The sequence below is a fragment of the Grampus griseus genome (genome assembly GCF_964374135.1).
Source record: "Grampus griseus genome assembly, chromosome: 20".
Classification (NCBI taxonomy): domain Eukaryota; kingdom Metazoa; phylum Chordata; class Mammalia; order Artiodactyla; family Delphinidae; genus Grampus; species Grampus griseus.
Genome location: NC_139014.1, coordinates 24,696,129 through 24,713,874, shown reverse-complemented (window position 1 = coordinate 24,713,874; position 17,746 = coordinate 24,696,129). Strand labels below are relative to the sequence as shown.

Here is a 17,746-nt window from a genome sequence, read left to right as displayed (position 1 = left end):
CTTTGACTTTGGACATTGTAATTTTTTTTTCATTGCTCCAAGCTCTGAACAGAAATATTGTGAAAGAGAGGTGGTTTAGAATTTCTTTATTCATGAGACCCAGGGGTGGGATGAGGAGGTCAGGGAAGAATTCCAAGGAAGAAGTAGTGGTAGTGAGGGAGGGGAAGTACAGGAGGGGCAGCTCCAGTTCCTATCCCAGTTTCCGTTTAAATGCTTATCTTAAAAACCTCCTCAGGCTAGAAGCTCCCTCTAGGGGTCATCTCATTTGTTTTCCTACCTTTAGAGACAAAACCTCTTTCTGTTTTTGTAATTATCAGGGTTCACAGTAGATGGTGCCCTTCCAGAAGTCGGTGTCGGTGGAATCTGTGTGTGTGTGTTCACTGCAGAAATTCAGACACCCACAGCTCACTCCCACTTGCGGTACCCATCACCACATTCTACTTCTGGCCGAGGTTACTATCTTTTCAGAGCTCAGCTGTTCGGCTTTCCAGTTTGGCTTTTTCGATGCTTATAATATCTTCCAGTTTGAGCATAAATCAAAAAAAGGACTTCGGCAGGGAAGCTTTGTAACATCTAAGCAAGAAATTGACAGCCACAAATACCTTTTCCCCTGGGTCACTTTCCCTGAGCAATGCTTTTCTAGAGTCTCCTCTAAGTTTCCCTTGCGGCTGAGCACTCTGTCATCTACTGAAAATACTGCCACAGGCTGGCCAACCCCTTCACGTGACCTGGGACTGTTCAGAGAGCATCGCTGTTCTTTATGAAACGTGGATCTTGCATTGGAACAGAAAACATCAGTGTCTGGTCCCTGTCTCACCCCAACTTCACCAGTAGGGATAGAGGTCTAGGCACCACGAGTTTGTCTCCAGACTCCTTAGTAACCGCTAAGAACTGAGCAAGAATGTTCTATAGCCGTGTAGGGGTTTCATTAAGCCTCCAAGTAAAATTACTCCTGGTAACTCTGTACAGGAAAAGAGTATGGGCCTTGGGGTCAGACTTCGAATTGAATCCCAAACGCACCCCCGTGTAGCTGGGCCCCGTTAAACGTATTCAGCCTCAGATTTCTTATCTGAGAAAGCCTGCTTGTTACATTGAGTGTGAGGACCGTGTAAGGGACACGAAGCCTTGAGCGTAATCCTCTTCCCCACGGGGGATAACCTGACCTCTCTCGACTCTCCTGTGAGAGGGGCTTGCATCCCCATCTCTTCTGTCTCTCGGCCTGTGGTTAGCCTTAAGGGCATGTGATCAGCATATTTAGGGGAGGTCAGCTGGCCTTAAACATGCCTCTTCATAAGAATTCTACGCAGTGAAACTTCCTGGTGGATCAGCAGGGAGAAAGGAGGAAGCAAAAGAGAAAACTGTACTTCACTGTTCTTGAATCTATGGTGGAATATCTTATACATGTGGTTAAATACATGGGCTTTGGAGTCACATAGACCAACCTGAGCTTGGATTCCTGCTTGGCCAGGGGCCTTAGGCAAATTATTCAATCTCTCTGAGCCTCAGTTTCATCATCTCTGAAATGGAGAGAATATTAAATGGAGGTGAATGACATACACACCACAGGTGTGTAAATAGTCAATGAGGTAGTATATGTTGAGCGCATATTAGGTGCTGCAGGCTATTAGTAATGAAAATTATTAACCCTGCCATCAGGGCATCTAGGTGGTAAAGAGTGGGTATCTTCCATGAGGCCTGAGATGGGGATGGGTCGCCATCTGTGGAAGTCTCACGGAAGCTGCATTCCGCTCATCCGTGAACACCAGCTTTTCCTCTTATTAGGGTCACAGGGTGAAATTGTTGGTTGTGATGACTGAGAGGATTACTTTGAGTCTGAGTTACTGGTCACACCAAAACTCTGAGGCTGTTTCCCCTTTTATTCTGTTGGCCTTTTTGGTGCATTGAGATGGGGAATGGTGCTTGAAATAAAGGGTAAGAACTCAGCTCCAGGGACTTCCCTGGTGGCGCAGTCGCCAACTCAGGGGACGTGGGTTTGAGCCCTGGTCTAGGAAGATCCCACATGCCGTGGAGCAACTAAGCCCGTGCGCCACAACTACTGAGCCCTCGCGCCACAACTACTTACTGAGCCCGTGTGCCACAACTACTGAAGCCTGCGCACCTAGAGCCCATGCTCCACAACAAGAGAAGCCACCGCAATAAGCCCACGCACAGCAACGAAGAGCAGTGCCCGCTCGCTGCAACTAGAGAAAGCCCGCGTGCAGCAATGAAGACCCAACACAGCCAAAAATAAAAATATAATAAAATAAAAATTTAAAAGAAAGAACTCAGCTCTACACTTGGAGGTATGAACCATCTCTACCTCATTACTCCACTTGTCTCCGCTTGCTTCCAACCACCCAACCCAGAGTGTGTGCCTCTCTTTCCCTTCCTCTCGCTTCTCTCCTTTCTGGCTACCCTTATCCTGGACTCTTCCTTTGTCAGCAAAGGAGACTGCATCTGTTCTTACTTTGCTGTCCAAGAGCAGATTTGAGGAGAGAGGCCTGTTCTCATCTCCTGGTTCTTTCCAGCCACAGGTGGGAACGTGTAACAGCAATTATTCCCAACCAGCTGGAGCAATCAGGCCCAGGGCTGACTACGACTGGAGAGGCACTATGAAAACGATTATTATTCCGTTTTATAGATGAAGATGCTGAGGCACGAGAGGTTAACTTACCCAAAGTCACAGAGCCAGTATTTGAGCCCAGGTAGTTTGACTCAAGAGCCCATGCTCTGCCATGACTCTGGCCTTTCCTCACGGCCACTCATCCTGTATACCAGGGAAATTTGGGGGTCTTAAGGCCTAAAACATCTGGTGCCTCTTTTTAATTCAATTCAATTCTAACAGCAATGACCATAACAAACAAATTAGTTCTTAGCCCTTTATTCAGCACTTCCACAGACGTCTCTGAAGAGCTGGGGATCACCTGGCCCACTAGTGAGAGCACTTTCCCAATTGTCGTGGGCACTGTGCCATGCCATGAGAGGATTTGACCTGGAGCCCCTACTGTCTCCCTCCCATCAGCAGCCCCTCTCTGTCATACTTAGCTAAAAGTTTGGTAAACTCATCTTCCCCTGAGTGCCACAACTGTTGGGTCTTGGTGTGTGTGTACTCATCTGTGTACCTCTTTAGGAAATCTGGGATATTGAGAAAGGCCATCAAGAACTTCATCTGCAAGAAGGCTTAACAGAAGCCTTCTGGGAGAAAGGATGAGGGGATTTTTCTGAGGCTGAGATTAGAGTCTAGAGACAGTAGGGCAATTCCAAAAGCCCTTGTGGCGGTAGGACCCATGAGACCAAAACCAGGAACAGGAATCCCTGGAGCCCTTGGCAGGGCAGGAGCTAGAGTCAGGGCCCGCCCCTTACACAAGATCTCTGCCGGAGAAAACAAGAATTAACGGTTTAATCCTTTGTGACGGGGCTATCCAACAGAATTTTCTGTGATGCCGGAAATATTCTATGTCTGTGTTGTTCAATATGGTAGCCACTAATCTACATGAAACGTGACCCTTGGACTCTAGCTAGGGGGGCTGAGGAACTGAATTTAAACGTTTGATTTCCTATGAATTTACTTACATGAATTCAATGCTAACTATTGGAGGGTGCAGCTTTGTGACTTTCTGTACAGCCTTGGCACTCCTGGAGGTCAGGGACCAGTTAGAAAATGTGGTTATGGACGTTCAGGCGGGGAACGGCCATTTGGGGCCCTCAGCCTTTAGCTGAAATGGTTAAAAGATATATGTTACCCTGGAAAGAATATGGGCACTGAAGTCAGACAGACCCAGGTCTGAATCCTGGCTCTTCCATTTAGTGGCCTTACGACCTTGGGCAAGTTTCCTTTAAACGTTTAGATTCAGATTCAGCACCTGTAAAACAGGGGCAATAATACCTCTGAGGTCATCGCTTCCTCCATAAGGTCTGTAGGGCTGGCTTCATTCAGTCATTCATTCATTCCACAAGTATCTGTTGAAACCCTCTATGGTCACGCCTTGTGCTGTGAACAAGGCCTTCCTGAACATTGCTGCCTAGGGTGGGGTCTATCACACGGTGAAATAGTAAAAGATGCAGCTGAGAGAAGGTTGTGAGGATTAAACTGGACAACATTTTGTAAAGTGCCTGATCAGAGTTGTTCACACCCGGGAATTCCCTGGCAGTCCAGTGGTTAGGACTCAGCGCTTTCACTGCCAGGAGCCTGGCTTTGATCCCTGGTCAGGGAACTGAGATCCCACAAGCCCCACGGTGCGGCCAAAACAAATGTGGTCCCAGGAGAGCAGCATTAGCAGAACCTGGAAACTTAAAAAAAAGAAGAGTTGTTCACCCTGAAATGCCCATCCGCTCTCTTCTGGCACTGGGGTCCTCCCCTGCTGGGGTTCCTCACCACTTCCCCAGGCCCTGTCTCTACTTCCTGGCTGTTCACACAGAAAGGAGACAAAACTGTCACCATCCTCTGTCAGAACTGGGTGTGTCCCTCACACCAAGACAGAAAACAAATGATCAGGGTGGGTATATCTGCATCCTGCCAGGTCTCTAGCCGTATCCTGAAGACTTGAAAAGGACAAGAGACACACCCAAGTACCTCAGCTCACCCCAACAGACGTGCTGGAAAGAGGTCCTACCTCTGGGAGGGTCCAGTCCAGGAAGCATTGGAGATGCAGCCTATTCTCCCCTTGTCTGGGTGTCCAGGGTGTTGCTGGAGACCTGGATGTCAGAGTTTCACGTCCTGGGGTAAGCTGGGGTGGGACACAGAGACTCCAGCCCAACCCCGAAATAGGAGGCAGAGAGGCGGGAGGGAGAGGGTGGGGGACTGCCCACCTGCCTGCCCTACCCGCTCCCTCAGGGCAGCGCTAGCTAGAGGGTTAGGCTTCCTTCCTCCCGACAGCTTGAGTGTCACTCGACCTCAGGGCACATTCCAGAATGAGGCCACAGCCAAGAATAGGACCCAGGAACCCTGCCCTCCATCCTGCCTGTATTAATCACACACTCCCAGAGCAGGAGGGAGACTTCAGACTCTGGGGAGGTGGAAGGAGAAGGAGACAGTATCAGGAAGTGGAGCTGGGCAAAAGGAAGGAAGACCCCAAAGGAGCCCTTCACAGCCCTGTGGTCTCCAGTGCACCACGCGGCCCTTAGTCCCGGGACCATTTGTTCATCCAGCGAATCCCCCTGGTCCCTGCAAGCTGGGCCCACCGGCCTCCCAGAGCCCTAAGCAGTGGCTCTGGCCAGGTATCAGTGCAAGTGCAGAGGGAGATGGAGACTTGGAGAAGAGTGTGCGGCCTGGGCACAGCGGAGGCTCCCCAAGGAGCTGAGTCTCGAAGGATGAGCAGGCTCCGGAATCCAGGCCATGACTGCTCACGTGTGTGACAGAAATACCATGTGACACGTAACCTCAGAAGCATGGGGTGGTGTGCGTGTGGCTGACGGAAGACAGGCTCTTTGGAGACATTTGGGGTCCTGATGGGATTCCACACTGCCCAGCCCAGAGCCGCGCGCGCGCGCGCGTGTGTGTGTGTGTGTGTGTGTGTGTGTGTGTGTGTGTGTGGTGTGTGACATGCTGGGAGAAATAGCATAGCATGAGCATTAAGACCCTAGAAGTCAGACTGCTTAGGTTCAAATCTCGGCTCTGCCACTTAGCGGCTGGGTGATCTCGGACAAGCTTCTCGTCTCCTTAGCCTCAGTTTTCCCACCTACAAAAGAGCGTTCTGTCTCCCACAGGCGTGACGGAGATGACAAGAGATGACATCTGCCCTGCAGTAAGCGCCCACTCAATGTTGATGCTATAGCAGGATGGTGGGACACAGGGCGCAGTCCACAGTCTGAGGAAATCGCCATGTAGCTGTAGTTATTCGCCCCCTTCACTCATCAGGTTCCGCCCCCGGTCCCTGCTCTCTGGCCCCCCTGTCCAGGGGTGACATCAGACTATGGGGCAGTGTGTCCTAGGAGGCAGGAGGGGCTGGGGGACTCAGAAGGTGGAAAAAGCCAAGCCGTCCTGCCCCTGTCTTGTCCTCCTCCAAGCGGAGGCCTCAGAGCTGGTCTGGAGACAGCCGGCACCAGAACGAGCCTCTGAAGGCAGAGAGCTGGGGTAGAGGCGGAGGAGGGTGGAGAGAGGGAGACAACAGATGCGAGCAGGGGAGGAGCGAGCATCCAGCGACAGGAAAGCAGGTGAGTCTGACCTCGACCTGAAGGAGGGCTCAATCCCCCTATATCCTGGGGCCAAATCTCCCAGACGGGGTAGGCTGGGCCTCCCTAGGTCACCTGGCAACCAGGCCCTGGGAATTCAGTTCAGCCTGCACTCAGCACCTCCCAGAAGCCAGTTACTACGTAAGGCCTGGGTGACAGAGAGAGGCACAGACTTGGTTTCAAGGACAGAAAATAAACGCCATGTGGCAGGTCCACCACGATCATTGATACTATATCACCCTTTCCCCAAGTACCCATATTTTCCAAATCCCAAATCAACCTATGCGGGGTGGTCAGTTTGGGATGTACTCCGAGCAGCAGAATACAACATTTGAAGCTGCGTGGTCACGGAGCCTGTGAAACCTGAGGTCTGGATGGAAGGGCGAGGGGAGGAGAGCCGTCCTGGGGGCCTGCTCTCAGCCAGGGAGCTGCTGAGGGCACAGAGGGGGCCCAGGGGCAGCCACCTGTGCCAGGTTCTGTTTCCTAGGCTTTTCAGTTAGACACAGTTAATAGGGTCGAGCACCTCAAGTCTCCATGAACTGCTCTGTCTTACAGATGAGGAAACAGGCTCAGAGAGACGGCGGATACGTGTCAGAGCCCAAATTCAGCCCTAGGTGTGTCTGACTCCACAGGCTGGGCCTTCCCACCCTGCCAAGCTGGGGATGGAGTGTGACAGGGACCCCAGGTCTGCCGCTGTGTGTGGCCAGTGCCTGAGATCAGATCCCCTGAGCCTCTCACACCTCCGCCCGGCAGTCACAGGGCTCAGCCCCACGTCTATGCAAGTGGAGGGAAGAGGGGAGGTGACAGGTGCCGGCATGTGGACACTTGCCCCCTCGGGCTCTAAGGTGATGTGCCACTTATTGGGGCACCTCAGCCCAGAAGCAGGTGCAACAGTGTGTCCGCACTCTGAGGGAAGGGAAGGAGTTACTCCCTGGTTCTGGACCTGAGAGGGGCAGGGCCTGCGTCTGGTGCTCACACCTTCTTGTTTAAGTTCCGTGCTCCCAGTGGTGACTTGAGGAGCTCCCACTCCTCTGGCCTCTCTTCTCTCTCAGGGAGGAGCTTGTCTTCTCCATCCTGGCCCCTCCTTATTGCAGGGAATTATCTCTAAGGAGGGATCGACCCGGACTGGGCTGGGCTGGGCCTGGATTCCTCCTTGGGGCTATGGCCTGGGAAGACCAGGGAAGTGGACAGGGGTCAGGTGTCCCTCGTGCTTAGCTGGCTCCCAGCCTAGGGGACAGACAAGCTGGGAGCATGCCCTGGCTGAAAACTCCTGAACACATCTCCGGGGAGGGGTGCTGCTGCCTCAGCCTGGGAACCCAGCCACGTGCTCTGAGCACCCAGGGCTTTGGGACCAAGCCTCATCCAGAGGCCCCCTAGGGAGTAACAGCAGGACAGCAGCATGGCCCCCTGCCCACTCCTGTCTCTTCCACCTTCGTGCCCCTGAACTGACCATCAGCGTTGGGGTCTGGAGTCTGCCCTGGCCCACCGTGCTGTTGTGATGGGGCAGGGGACCGAGATACGAGAGCTGTACAGAGCTGGGGTGGGCGCCACAGTAAGAAGTCCCATTACCACCTCAACAGGATCCAGGTGGACAGATTAACCCCCCCACCCCCCAGCTCCCCCCCCAACCACCAGGTCGCCAAAGAAACGACACTACCCACCCCCCCGTCCCGCCCACATTAGCCCAAACGAACCACACAAGAAGGGCTGTTGATACTCGGAGCTTTTAATTGGTATCTTTCCCCCTACATTTGAGGAAGAAACAAAAATGCCCCACAAAGACCTTCTTCAGCTATGGAGGGGCACGGACAGAATGAAGGGCTGAGGAGGGAATGGGGGTAGAGGAAGAGCTGACGGTGGGTTTCCCCAAAACTTTACCTAGTGGTGTGGTGGCAGACCTGCACAGGAAGTCCAGAAACAGAGGTCACCAACAAGCTGCCGCACGCCCAAACCGGCCCTCCCAGGCCACACCTAGAGCCTCTCTCCGGGTCCCTGCGGCTCCCAAGGCCACCACCAGATGGGAGCATCGAGCAACATTCCTTTTCCTTCCCAGGCCTGCCTCCCCTCTTCCCTCCTTTCTTATTCCTTCACCAACCCCCTTCCCTGCCTGCTTTTCCTCTTCCTTTATTTCTCTTCCCACCAAAACAGATCCTGGGGCTTCTATCTGCTTTATGTCCAAGGAAGCCAGTGGCAGCTGAAAGCACGCTGTCTGTTAAAAATGGGATTTTTGACAGCGGGGAGAGCCAGCCATCGGTCTGCTTCTGGGGGAGCCCTGGGGTCTGGACATTTGTGTACATTCACTATGAGCTGGGCAGTGACTAACATCTCTCTGTGGTCCTAGCACCTGGCACCCAGTAAGTATCCGGAAAATGTCCACTGAGTTGGATTGAACAGAACTGAATCAATAAATCAACAATCAATAAACCAATCAATAAAGCCAAGGGAGAAGAAACGTGAGAAACGTGCTCTTCACCACATGTGCTGTGGTGGCCTCAGAGACTGCCAGGCCAACCTCACCGAAGCACAGGCTGACCACCGCCCAAAGGCACCTGCCCGGCAGCCTCCACTCAGGGCAAGCCTCCCGATTCTCACTTCCCACAATCCCCCCATGAAGTGGTTTCTGCTCATAGCGCCCTGGGGGGCTGTGGGAAATTTGTCCCATCAGTTCCTGGGCCCTCCTTTCCATCCCACCTACTTCTTTTGCAAACCAATTCATTCCACTATTCCTGTGACCATCGTGCAGCCTCCATCTCTAGAATCCTGGCTGGGAGGCTGGCTAGGGGCAGGGAGGCTGGGAGAGCCAGGGGAGGGAGTGGCCAGCCAAGAGAAGCTAAGAAGGCCAGAGCAGACTGGTCGTTAGGAATAACCTGCAGGTGTCTGTTGACTTCTCCTTTTGTCCCCCACAGCTGAAAAGACACCCCCTCTTTATTGAACTCAAAGAATAGAAGTTGATCTAAGACCCTCGGGTGGCTTTTTTCTTTTCTTTTCTTTTTTTTAACATCTTTATTGGAGTATAATTGCTTTACAATGGTGTGTTAATTTCTGCTGTGTAACAAAGTGAGTCAGCTATACGTATATCCCCATATCTCCTCCCTCTTGCGTGTCCCTCCCACCCTCCCTATCCCACCCCTCTAAGGTGGACACAAAGCACAGAGCTGGTCTCCCTGTGCTATGCGGCTGCTTCCCACTAGCTGTCTGTTTTACACTAGGTAATGTATATATGTCCACGTGGTGGCTTTTTTCGGATGCGTTGATTGACATTCCCCTGCTGGCCTAAGACCATCTAATCTGACCTTGCCCAGTTTGCTGACTGAGGGGTGCTGGGGATGGGTCAATGGAGGAAGGTCAGGGACAGGACTGGGGAGGGGCGGAGGGCCTCACTGCAAGCCTGGGAACTCCTTGAGGACGTCACAGGTTTTCTTGTGCATGACCTCGCGCAGCTTCCGAACCCGCCGGGTGCTCGAGGCCCCCACGAAGCTGTCGGGCCGCAGCATGGCCATGCCGCCGTCCACCTCACCCATGATGATGAGCGGCGTCTCGCCCACCGTCACGTTGGGGCAGGGGCAGGTCCAGTCCACGTGGAGCAGAGTGACCTCCAGCGGCTCCCGGCCCAGGAACTTGAGGCCCATCTTCTCATCCTTTAGGACCTCGTCCACAGTCACCAGGGCGCGACCTGAGTCGGGCTCCTCTGTCAGCTCAGAGATTCGGCCCAAGATGACAAAGTCGCTCCGACAGAAGCTGGTGACGAGCTTCTGCCTTGGCTTGCAGGCCCGGCAGCGCTGGTTCCCCCGAGGGAAGGGGCAGGACTCCTCGCAGGCCTCGCGGCTCTCAAAGTTGTTGCCGTTGCCCTCGCAGCCGCCATAGACAAAGGACCGGCACTGGCCCGTCTGGCTGTTGTAGGCCCAGCGGGGCTCGTAGGCCCTGCAGGGCCCCTGCAGGGGGGGCAGGCTGCACGCGGCCAGCGGCCCGCTCACGCAGGCCAGCATGCAGGCCTCGTAGGTCTCAAAGTGGTTGCGGTTGCGGTGGCAGTGGCCGAAGGTGAAGGTCAGGCAGCTGTTGGCCTGGGCGTCGAAGTACCAGCGGGTCTGCTCCTCGCCGCAGTCCTCACTGTCAGGGGGCTTCAGGCACTCGGCTGTGGGGAAGGCTGTGCCGTTCGGGCTGCTCTCCTCGGTGGCCGAAGGCCGACCCCCCCGGACCACCGACAGCGGGAAGTCAGCACGCAGGACGCCAGCGGCGTTGCGGGCCGTGCAGGTGTAGATGCCGGCGTCCTGGGGCTGGGCGCTGTAGATGACCAGCTGGGCGATGTTGGTGACCACCACGTTGCCGCGCACATGGTTGGGCCTCATGACCACGTTCTCCCGATCCTCCAGCTGCTTCTCCCAGGTGATCTCGGGCCGGGGCCGGCCCACCACATCACAAAGGAAGCTCACTGTCTCACCCACTGTGACGGACTGGTGCGCGGGGTAGTTGAGCAGAGCTGGGGCCGCTGTGTCCAGCCCAGGGGTCTCTGGGGGGGCTGTGGTGGGGTGCACGGTGGTTTCGGGTGGTGGGGGGCTGGTGTTGGGCCAGGTGAAGTGATAGCGGCAGGTGACGACAGCCAGTGTGATGCCCTTGGAGCAGGCCTCGGCGTCCATGTAGCAGCGGTTATAGTAGGTGAGGCCGTCGGAGGCACAGGTGAAACTGGGCTCCTTCTCACAGCGGTCTCTGCACTTGCACACGGGCTGGCCGTCCCAGATGTCACATTCGGAGCCCTGCTGCAGACACATGAAATGGTCGCATGTGGCCTCCTTGGGCATGCCCACGGGGCCCTTCTTCCCCTTCACGTCCATGTAGCGGGCCGCCACACAGCTCTTGGTCCCACACACGTTGGGGCAGCACTTCTCATAGGTCTCACACTCCTGGGGAGAGCCAGATGGAGAGGTCTGAGCAAGGAGGAGAAGGAAGAGAACACAGGCTCCCCCCCACTCTCCCCCATGGTCTCCAGGGAAGGGAACTAATAGGTGCTCACGTACCATGAGAAAACCATTTCGATAATACTAATAGCTAATGTATTCACCCACTATTTGCCCAGCCTTCTTCTAAGAACATTTATATCTGTCAGCTTATCTAACGCTCATCACAATGGGTACAACCATCATTCTCACTTCACAGGTAATGATAACTGAGGCACAGAGAGACTAGGTAACTTGCCCAAGGTCACACAGCTAGCAGTGTGGGAAGAGGAAGGTCACATACTGTAAGAGGGAAAGTCTTCCTACTACCATGAGATGAGATGAGGATGCAGAGACTAAGAGAGGAGCCGCTCAAGTCCACAGAGCTGGGAAGTGGTGGGAAAGGGTTTCAAGCTCCAGGTGGATGGGACTCTGATGAGGTATTTTTCTTCTACGTCCTATCGTTACCGCCGTGACGTGTCGACTGGAACAGACGAGCCTGCCTTTTTTTGTCTCTTCCAATGGGGATGCCCTGGCCAAATGCTAAGAGGGAAAAGTCGGACACCACGGGGACAGCTCTTCAAGGCCGTCCACATACACATCAGGAACGGCAGCTCTGATGCTGGCCCATGTTCATCCAAAGCCTAGAGGAAGGGCAGGCAGGACAGGCCCAGGACACCAGGTCTGGCCACCGTGGGCTGTGCCAGTTCCAACCTGTGGGACATTGCACGGGGAAATCCATGGGGGAAAAATTCCCTTTGTGTGGCAAAGGTCAGCAAGGCCATCAGCATGGACTTGCCAGGCCGTGTAATTCCCTCTGATTCTCTGTGGAGCCACATACGGCATTAGTTTAATTCCTCAAAATTAGCAACACGCTCTGGGGCCGACACAAACAAGGATTTCACGTGGTGTTTTCGCTGGGATGTGGGCAGTGCCCCTAATCCTGAGCCCTGCTCGTGGCTCTGGGAGCTGCTCACCACCAGGGCTGGCCTCGTGCGGCTCCAACTTTCCCTTCAGCCCCTGCGACATTCCACATCAACTAAGGGCTACGTGGAGCCCGCCTGCCCGACTTGTTTACTGTTTTCCCCTCTCGGCTCAGAATGGGGACTTTGTTTTGCAGCCCTTCTTGGCATAGGCTTCTAGGCCACACCAGGGAGGCTCTGGGACAGGGATGGACAGATCTCAGAGCTGGGGTCTGCGGGAGAGGGACCCAGCGAGAGGGGGAGAGGAAGAGGGGGCTGAGTAGCAGAGAACCTGCTCCTTGCCGGAGGGCCCTTCAATTCCTTAAAGACTCTGGCCCCAGAAGCTCCTTCAGGACTCAGACGTCCAGGAAAGCCTGGGTCCCTGGGGACCAGGGGAAGGTATTTCTGGGCACAGAAAACCTGGAGGGAATTTTTAGAACAGTTTTTGCTTAAGGGCTCAGAACATACCCGTAGGCTGTCCATATCCCCAGCCCCATGGAGGTGCCTTCTCCCCAAGACACACAGCATCAGCCAGAGTCTCACTGTCTCCGAGCCGCACCTGATTTATCAGGCCAGCCTGTGCCAGTGAAACAGCCTTGCCCGCAAACGTGGCCAACGAACAGCACGACCTCAGCCGGATGGGGACGCTCCACCCCTCCCTAGTCCTTACCTTCCTTTCCCCCGGCTCCGCCGCTGCTCCCTGCCAGTGAGAGGCCTGGATCGTCCCGTGGGCACTGTGAGGGACAGGCCGCTCTCCCCAGGGCCAGCCTATGCTCTCGTAGGTTACATGCATTCGGCAGAGGGAGCATCATGGTCTCCCATGGTTCCTGGGGATGACCAACCCAGCCCGAGCCCCAGGAGCTGCCAGACTGGCAGGATGCATCTCTGCCCAGGCAGGCGTCAGGTACCAGCAGGAGCTTCACCCCATGGGGAAGTGACGGGAACAGCCCTCGGGCTCAGGAGCTGGGAGGGAATTGCCCTAGAACCAGGCCTGCCCTGAGTGCTGGGAGGCGCGAGGGATTTGGCAGGTTGAAACCTAGTCTATGTGCCCCCTACGGACACCCAGAGAGTCTGTTCAGATCCACTCCTGCCCACCCTCCCCATCAGCCTGCTCTGATCTAAGGGTCAGGGTCCAAACCCCCGGGGAAGTGGCCCAGAGGCCGGATGAAGCCTCAGCTCTGTGGTCAGATGGCTGCGGGGTGCAGGCCCACCCTCCCCTCCCTGGCCATGGAGCCTTGCGCTGCCTATTGGGGGTCCTGAGTTCCACTCTCACCTGTCGACAGGCCGCGGATGGGTCACGCCAGTCTCTCTGATGTGCCTGGCACAGTGCTGGCTCAGAGCAGCCCTCCGCAGACATGAGACCAGGAATCCGAAGATTCCCAGCCCCTGAGAAACTCTGACACCACGCCCACCTCTTCTTCCAGGCCTCGAAGTTAGACAGACATCACACCCTGTTTATCTCCATGTGTCCCGGGGCCGGGCTCCTTCACGTTCCAAGTCGTTCCCACCACCCAGCTCCCACTCTCCCTCGCTAACAAGACCACGTGGCCTGTCTCAGGCTTCCGGATTCACACTCACCTGGTCCGTCTCACACTCCCGCTTGCAGGTGCTCTGGGCATCCACCCAGAGGTTGGGGTTCATGTCGTTGGGGCAGATGCCAGCGTGAGAGTATCGGATGGGCGGCAGTGCCAGGCCTCGCGGCGGCGCCCCCAGCAGCAGCAGCAGCAGCGCTGCCATCTGTCCCCAGCAGGACCGGGAACAGCAGCACCCCGGGGCCCGCATGGTGGGGTCTGCGGCGCCCAGAGACCTCCCCTGAGACGGCGCCAGGGCTGGGGCCCCCAGGGCCTTGTGCTGTTCGGGGGGCTGCAGACACCTGCCCTGCCCACCCCAGCGGGCCTCCTCGTCGCTGCTAGGGCTGTAGCTGCCGAGGCTGCCTCCACCAGGTCCGTGGAGCCCGCCGGGCTGTGCAGCCTCAGATGAAGGGGGCTCCCTCTCCGGAGTGTGCAGGGAGAGAAGCTGCACGGGGGCCAGAGCCTGGATTTATGTCCTGGGCGCGCCACCCGACTGGGAGCAAGCTAACCTGACGCCTGTCACAGGCAGGCTGCCGGCTCCTCTGTCCTGGGGCTGATCACAGACTTGTTGCAGAAGAGGAAAAAAAAGCTGGAAGCAGTTTAGGCGGCGTATCTGGCACGGTGGGACACCTGCTTGTTTTTGACTCCAGGAGGCCTTTAACCCCTTCAGGGGCCAGAAATGGCATGTGCTTTGGGGGAGCTGGCTCCGGGACACGCAAGCTCACTGTACTGCACCAGGAGGCGTGCTTCCCCTCCCCCCATCTCTCGGCCGGGCCCCCTCCTCCCCTGGGCCACCTCCGAAGAACACACACTCGCTTGTTACAAGGAGGGACCTGCAGCCGCAGGGTTAGCATCGCCGGCCCGATAGTGCATCTGAGAGCAAATGACGTGGAAAAACAATAAGTTCACGGCCATTCCAGGGCGGGCCTGAGCAGCCTGTGTGCTGTGTAAGCTGACTCCCACCCCAGCACCAGGTCCCAGGGTGGGGGGCGTGCGGACAGCTCCCTATCTCTCTGTCCCGGCAGTTTGCATCTCAAGTTCCAACTTCGGGGAATTTTCCCCAAATCATTCCAGAGACACATACCAGATATGCTCCGGCTCCCCCGGCTCGGGGACGAATCACATTCCTACTCCTCGACTGACACACTCCCGGCTCCAAGAGAACCTATGTGGTCACAGTGTCTTGGGACAGCGCTGGGCAGCCCAGCCGCCTCGCTAACGACCATGAAGGCTGCACTCAGGGAGTGCCAGTCAGCTCTCGTCCCCCTGATTTACTTTAGGCAGAAGTTCACCCCCGGTGAGCAGCGGTAGGACGACTAATTGTTGATATTTACTGGGGCCTTAATGTGTGCCAGGCTGTGTGTATTGTCTCATTTAATCCTCACAACAAACTGTACCTTCAGTTTAGATTTGAGGAAAAGACACACAGAGAGTGTAAGCAACTTGCCCCACGTCACACAGCTACGTGACCCCACCATTAATGCAGGGACACCAGCTTGTGGGGCCTTTGGAGATCACCCCTCCCCACCCAGCTGTCAAAACTGCTGTCGATGTGCAGCCCCAACCCTGGTCTTTACAGGCTGGACAAGAAGTTTGTGAAACATCAAGGGCTATATCTGTGGAGGGGACAGGAAAAGAGCCAGAGCCTGCCATGGAATGGGGAAGAGAGAGATACCTTTTCAAGACCAACTGCAAAGGATGTGGGGAGCAGTAACCGAGCTGCTACGTCCCAGGGGCAGTCGATGGGGTGGGGCCCTACTTATTTCACAGATGGGGAAACTGAGTGCCGAGCCCTGACCCGCTCTCGCCCTCCGGCTAGACCTCACCCTCCAGTTGGCCTGTGAAAGGGCAGCGACCCTCTTTCCACCCTGCAGACTTTGCTTCTTCCTCGTGGGCGGCGTGTTGCCTCCTCCCTGCCTGAGCCAATTCCTTCCCGTCGTGTGGGTCATTCTGCAAGATCTGTCTTTTCTGCTTATGTCAAAGAGTTAATGAAGGGTGTCAGATCCTAATCCCCTAAATTATTGGAATAAACTTCCCTCCGAGGCCGGTCCCAGTAATGAAGCCAGACAGCGGGCGGCGCCGGCTGCTTTGAATTCCCTGTAATTTCATAAACCCGTGTTCCAGCTGCCCAGAGTCGGGCCTCTGCACAGCACTTGATGAAAGTGGTTTGTGAAGCCTCCTTGGATATCACAAAGGGAAATGGACAGTGACACAGTTCTGAGCAGGACTTAGAAAAATTGTCACAGCCCCATTACATGAGACAGGTATCCGGGGAGAGGAGGCTGATTTCTGGGGAGTCACTTGAGACCATTAGGAAGCGGGGGAGCAGGGAGGGGTACATACCAGAGGTGGTGGTGGGGGTCGGAAAAGCAGGGAACCTTGTCCATCCTACCCGTTCCTCCGCCCAGTTTGATCCTGTCGAGAGCCATGGGCCTCTCCCTGCCCGGGCCCCACTCCTGGCCATTCTGCTCTGAGAACTCTCAAAACAGCACTGGGGAAGAAGGGGCCCTAGAACACTCAGCTCTCCCTCTCAGCCCTTCCAAGTCTCCCACCAAAACACAGCTCAGAATAATAAATAACATCTGATCAGGGCTTGGCGCCTACACAGCACTTTCACCTACATCGTCACGCTGACCCTCACGCCAGCTCCAGAGGGAGAGAGAGGAAACCGAGTCACAGAGAGGTTAGGTGGGGCTGCCTGGGGCCCCCGAGGATCACGCCTCCCCTCTCTGACCCCTGTCCTGTGCTCTTCACACAACCCCATGCAAGCTTCCGGCCCCTCCAGAAAGGCCCCCGCTGGCTGCCCCACCAGCCCAGCTTGTTTATAAGCTGTTCTGGGAGTGCTTTGAAGTCTTCTCCTCCTGGGCCCTCCCTCCCACGGTCCCTGGATCTGGCTCCCTCTGACTCTGTCTCCCTCATTCTCTTCTCTGGAGGTTGGCATGGGACCCACGCTCACCAACTCCCCGGGGCCAAAGGAGGGCTCAGCTGTCCGTTCCCACCTACGCAGGCCCCTGGGGAATGGAGATGGGCTGGGTCAGCCCGAGCAGGGGCCTGAACTTGGGGGTTTCCCCTGCTTTTCACCCTCCCCAGGGACATCAGGCACAGCTCCGTCAGGAAGAGGGCTGGGTCCTGACCTCGTCTCAGAAGAGCCCCACCACTGTGGGAGGGCAGAGGGCCCATGGACCCTTCACACCCTCCAGGATGGGTTCAAGGCCTACTCTAGGTGCAGCCAGTAGGAAGTCACCCAGGACAGTGAACTCCGGGTGACCCTTGACCTCAGGTTCACCATTAGCCGAACAACTCCCGAACCGCTAGAGTATTGACAACACACTGACACTGCTCCCTAAATGGGCCAGGCCTCTCCCCTCCAGACACTTCAGCCATAAACGTGGAGGAGACACCTGGAGATCCACAGGGACAGCATCTCAGATGCCACGTCCCTCATGCACAGACCAAACCTTACCTCTTGAAGCGTCTCCTCCCTCTCCCTTCTTGATGTTTTTGAAAGCACCTACTCTGTGCTAAGTTGTGGGTGCATAGGGATAGATGGCAGTCCTCATCCACAGAGAGGACACAGTCTTGGCCAGAAAACAAACACGCAAAAGCGTAAGAGTAGTATTCGCTGTCTTAGGGGTCCTTACAAGTGCCGGGGAGCAGAGAGGAGGGAGAGGCCTGGGGTGGCTGTTGTGCACATGTGACGTGGGCTGGGTCTTGAGGCCTGAGCAGGACCCTGTTTCCTACACTTCTCCAGGGACAGGCCTGGCCCAGAGCACGCCTCCTCGGCCAAGGCCCTCCCTCCTGGAGTGCAGGCCTCCAGAAACAGAGGTGAGAGGGAAGTACGTGGGTTTAGGAGACAGGGTGGGGGTGGGAGCTGCAGGTCTCGCTTCCCCTTGGAGTGGCCCTAGCGTGGTCAAAGGCAGCCCATTCTGGTCCATCCTGCTTGGGCCCCCAGACCTGAGGCAGCCACAGTTTCACCCAGATGGATGGGGGAGGCCAACCCCCTGGGAACCTCCCTGCCCTGATCCTGGTTATTTAAACATATCTGGGGAGGAGGAAAGATTTGAGGAGCAGGAATTGGGGTGCTGGGGAGAAGGAAGTCCTTAGTGACAGT

General features: G+C 55.8%; 1 protein-coding gene across 1 annotated transcript; it reads right to left on the bottom strand.

The window, feature by feature from the left end:
• Window positions 1–9,548: 9,548 nt before the first annotated feature.
• On the bottom strand, window positions 9,549–13,846 carry WFIKKN2 (WAP, follistatin/kazal, immunoglobulin, kunitz and netrin domain containing 2; the record flags this gene model as incomplete). The annotated part of the gene is made up of 2 exons (XM_082679143.1): window positions 9,549–11,069; window positions 13,643–13,846. 2 exons carry the CDS (start codon window positions 13,844–13,846, stop codon window positions 9,549–9,551), a joined length of 1,725 nt encoding a protein of 574 aa, XP_082535269.1.
• Window positions 13,847–17,746: the final 3,900 nt, after the last annotated feature.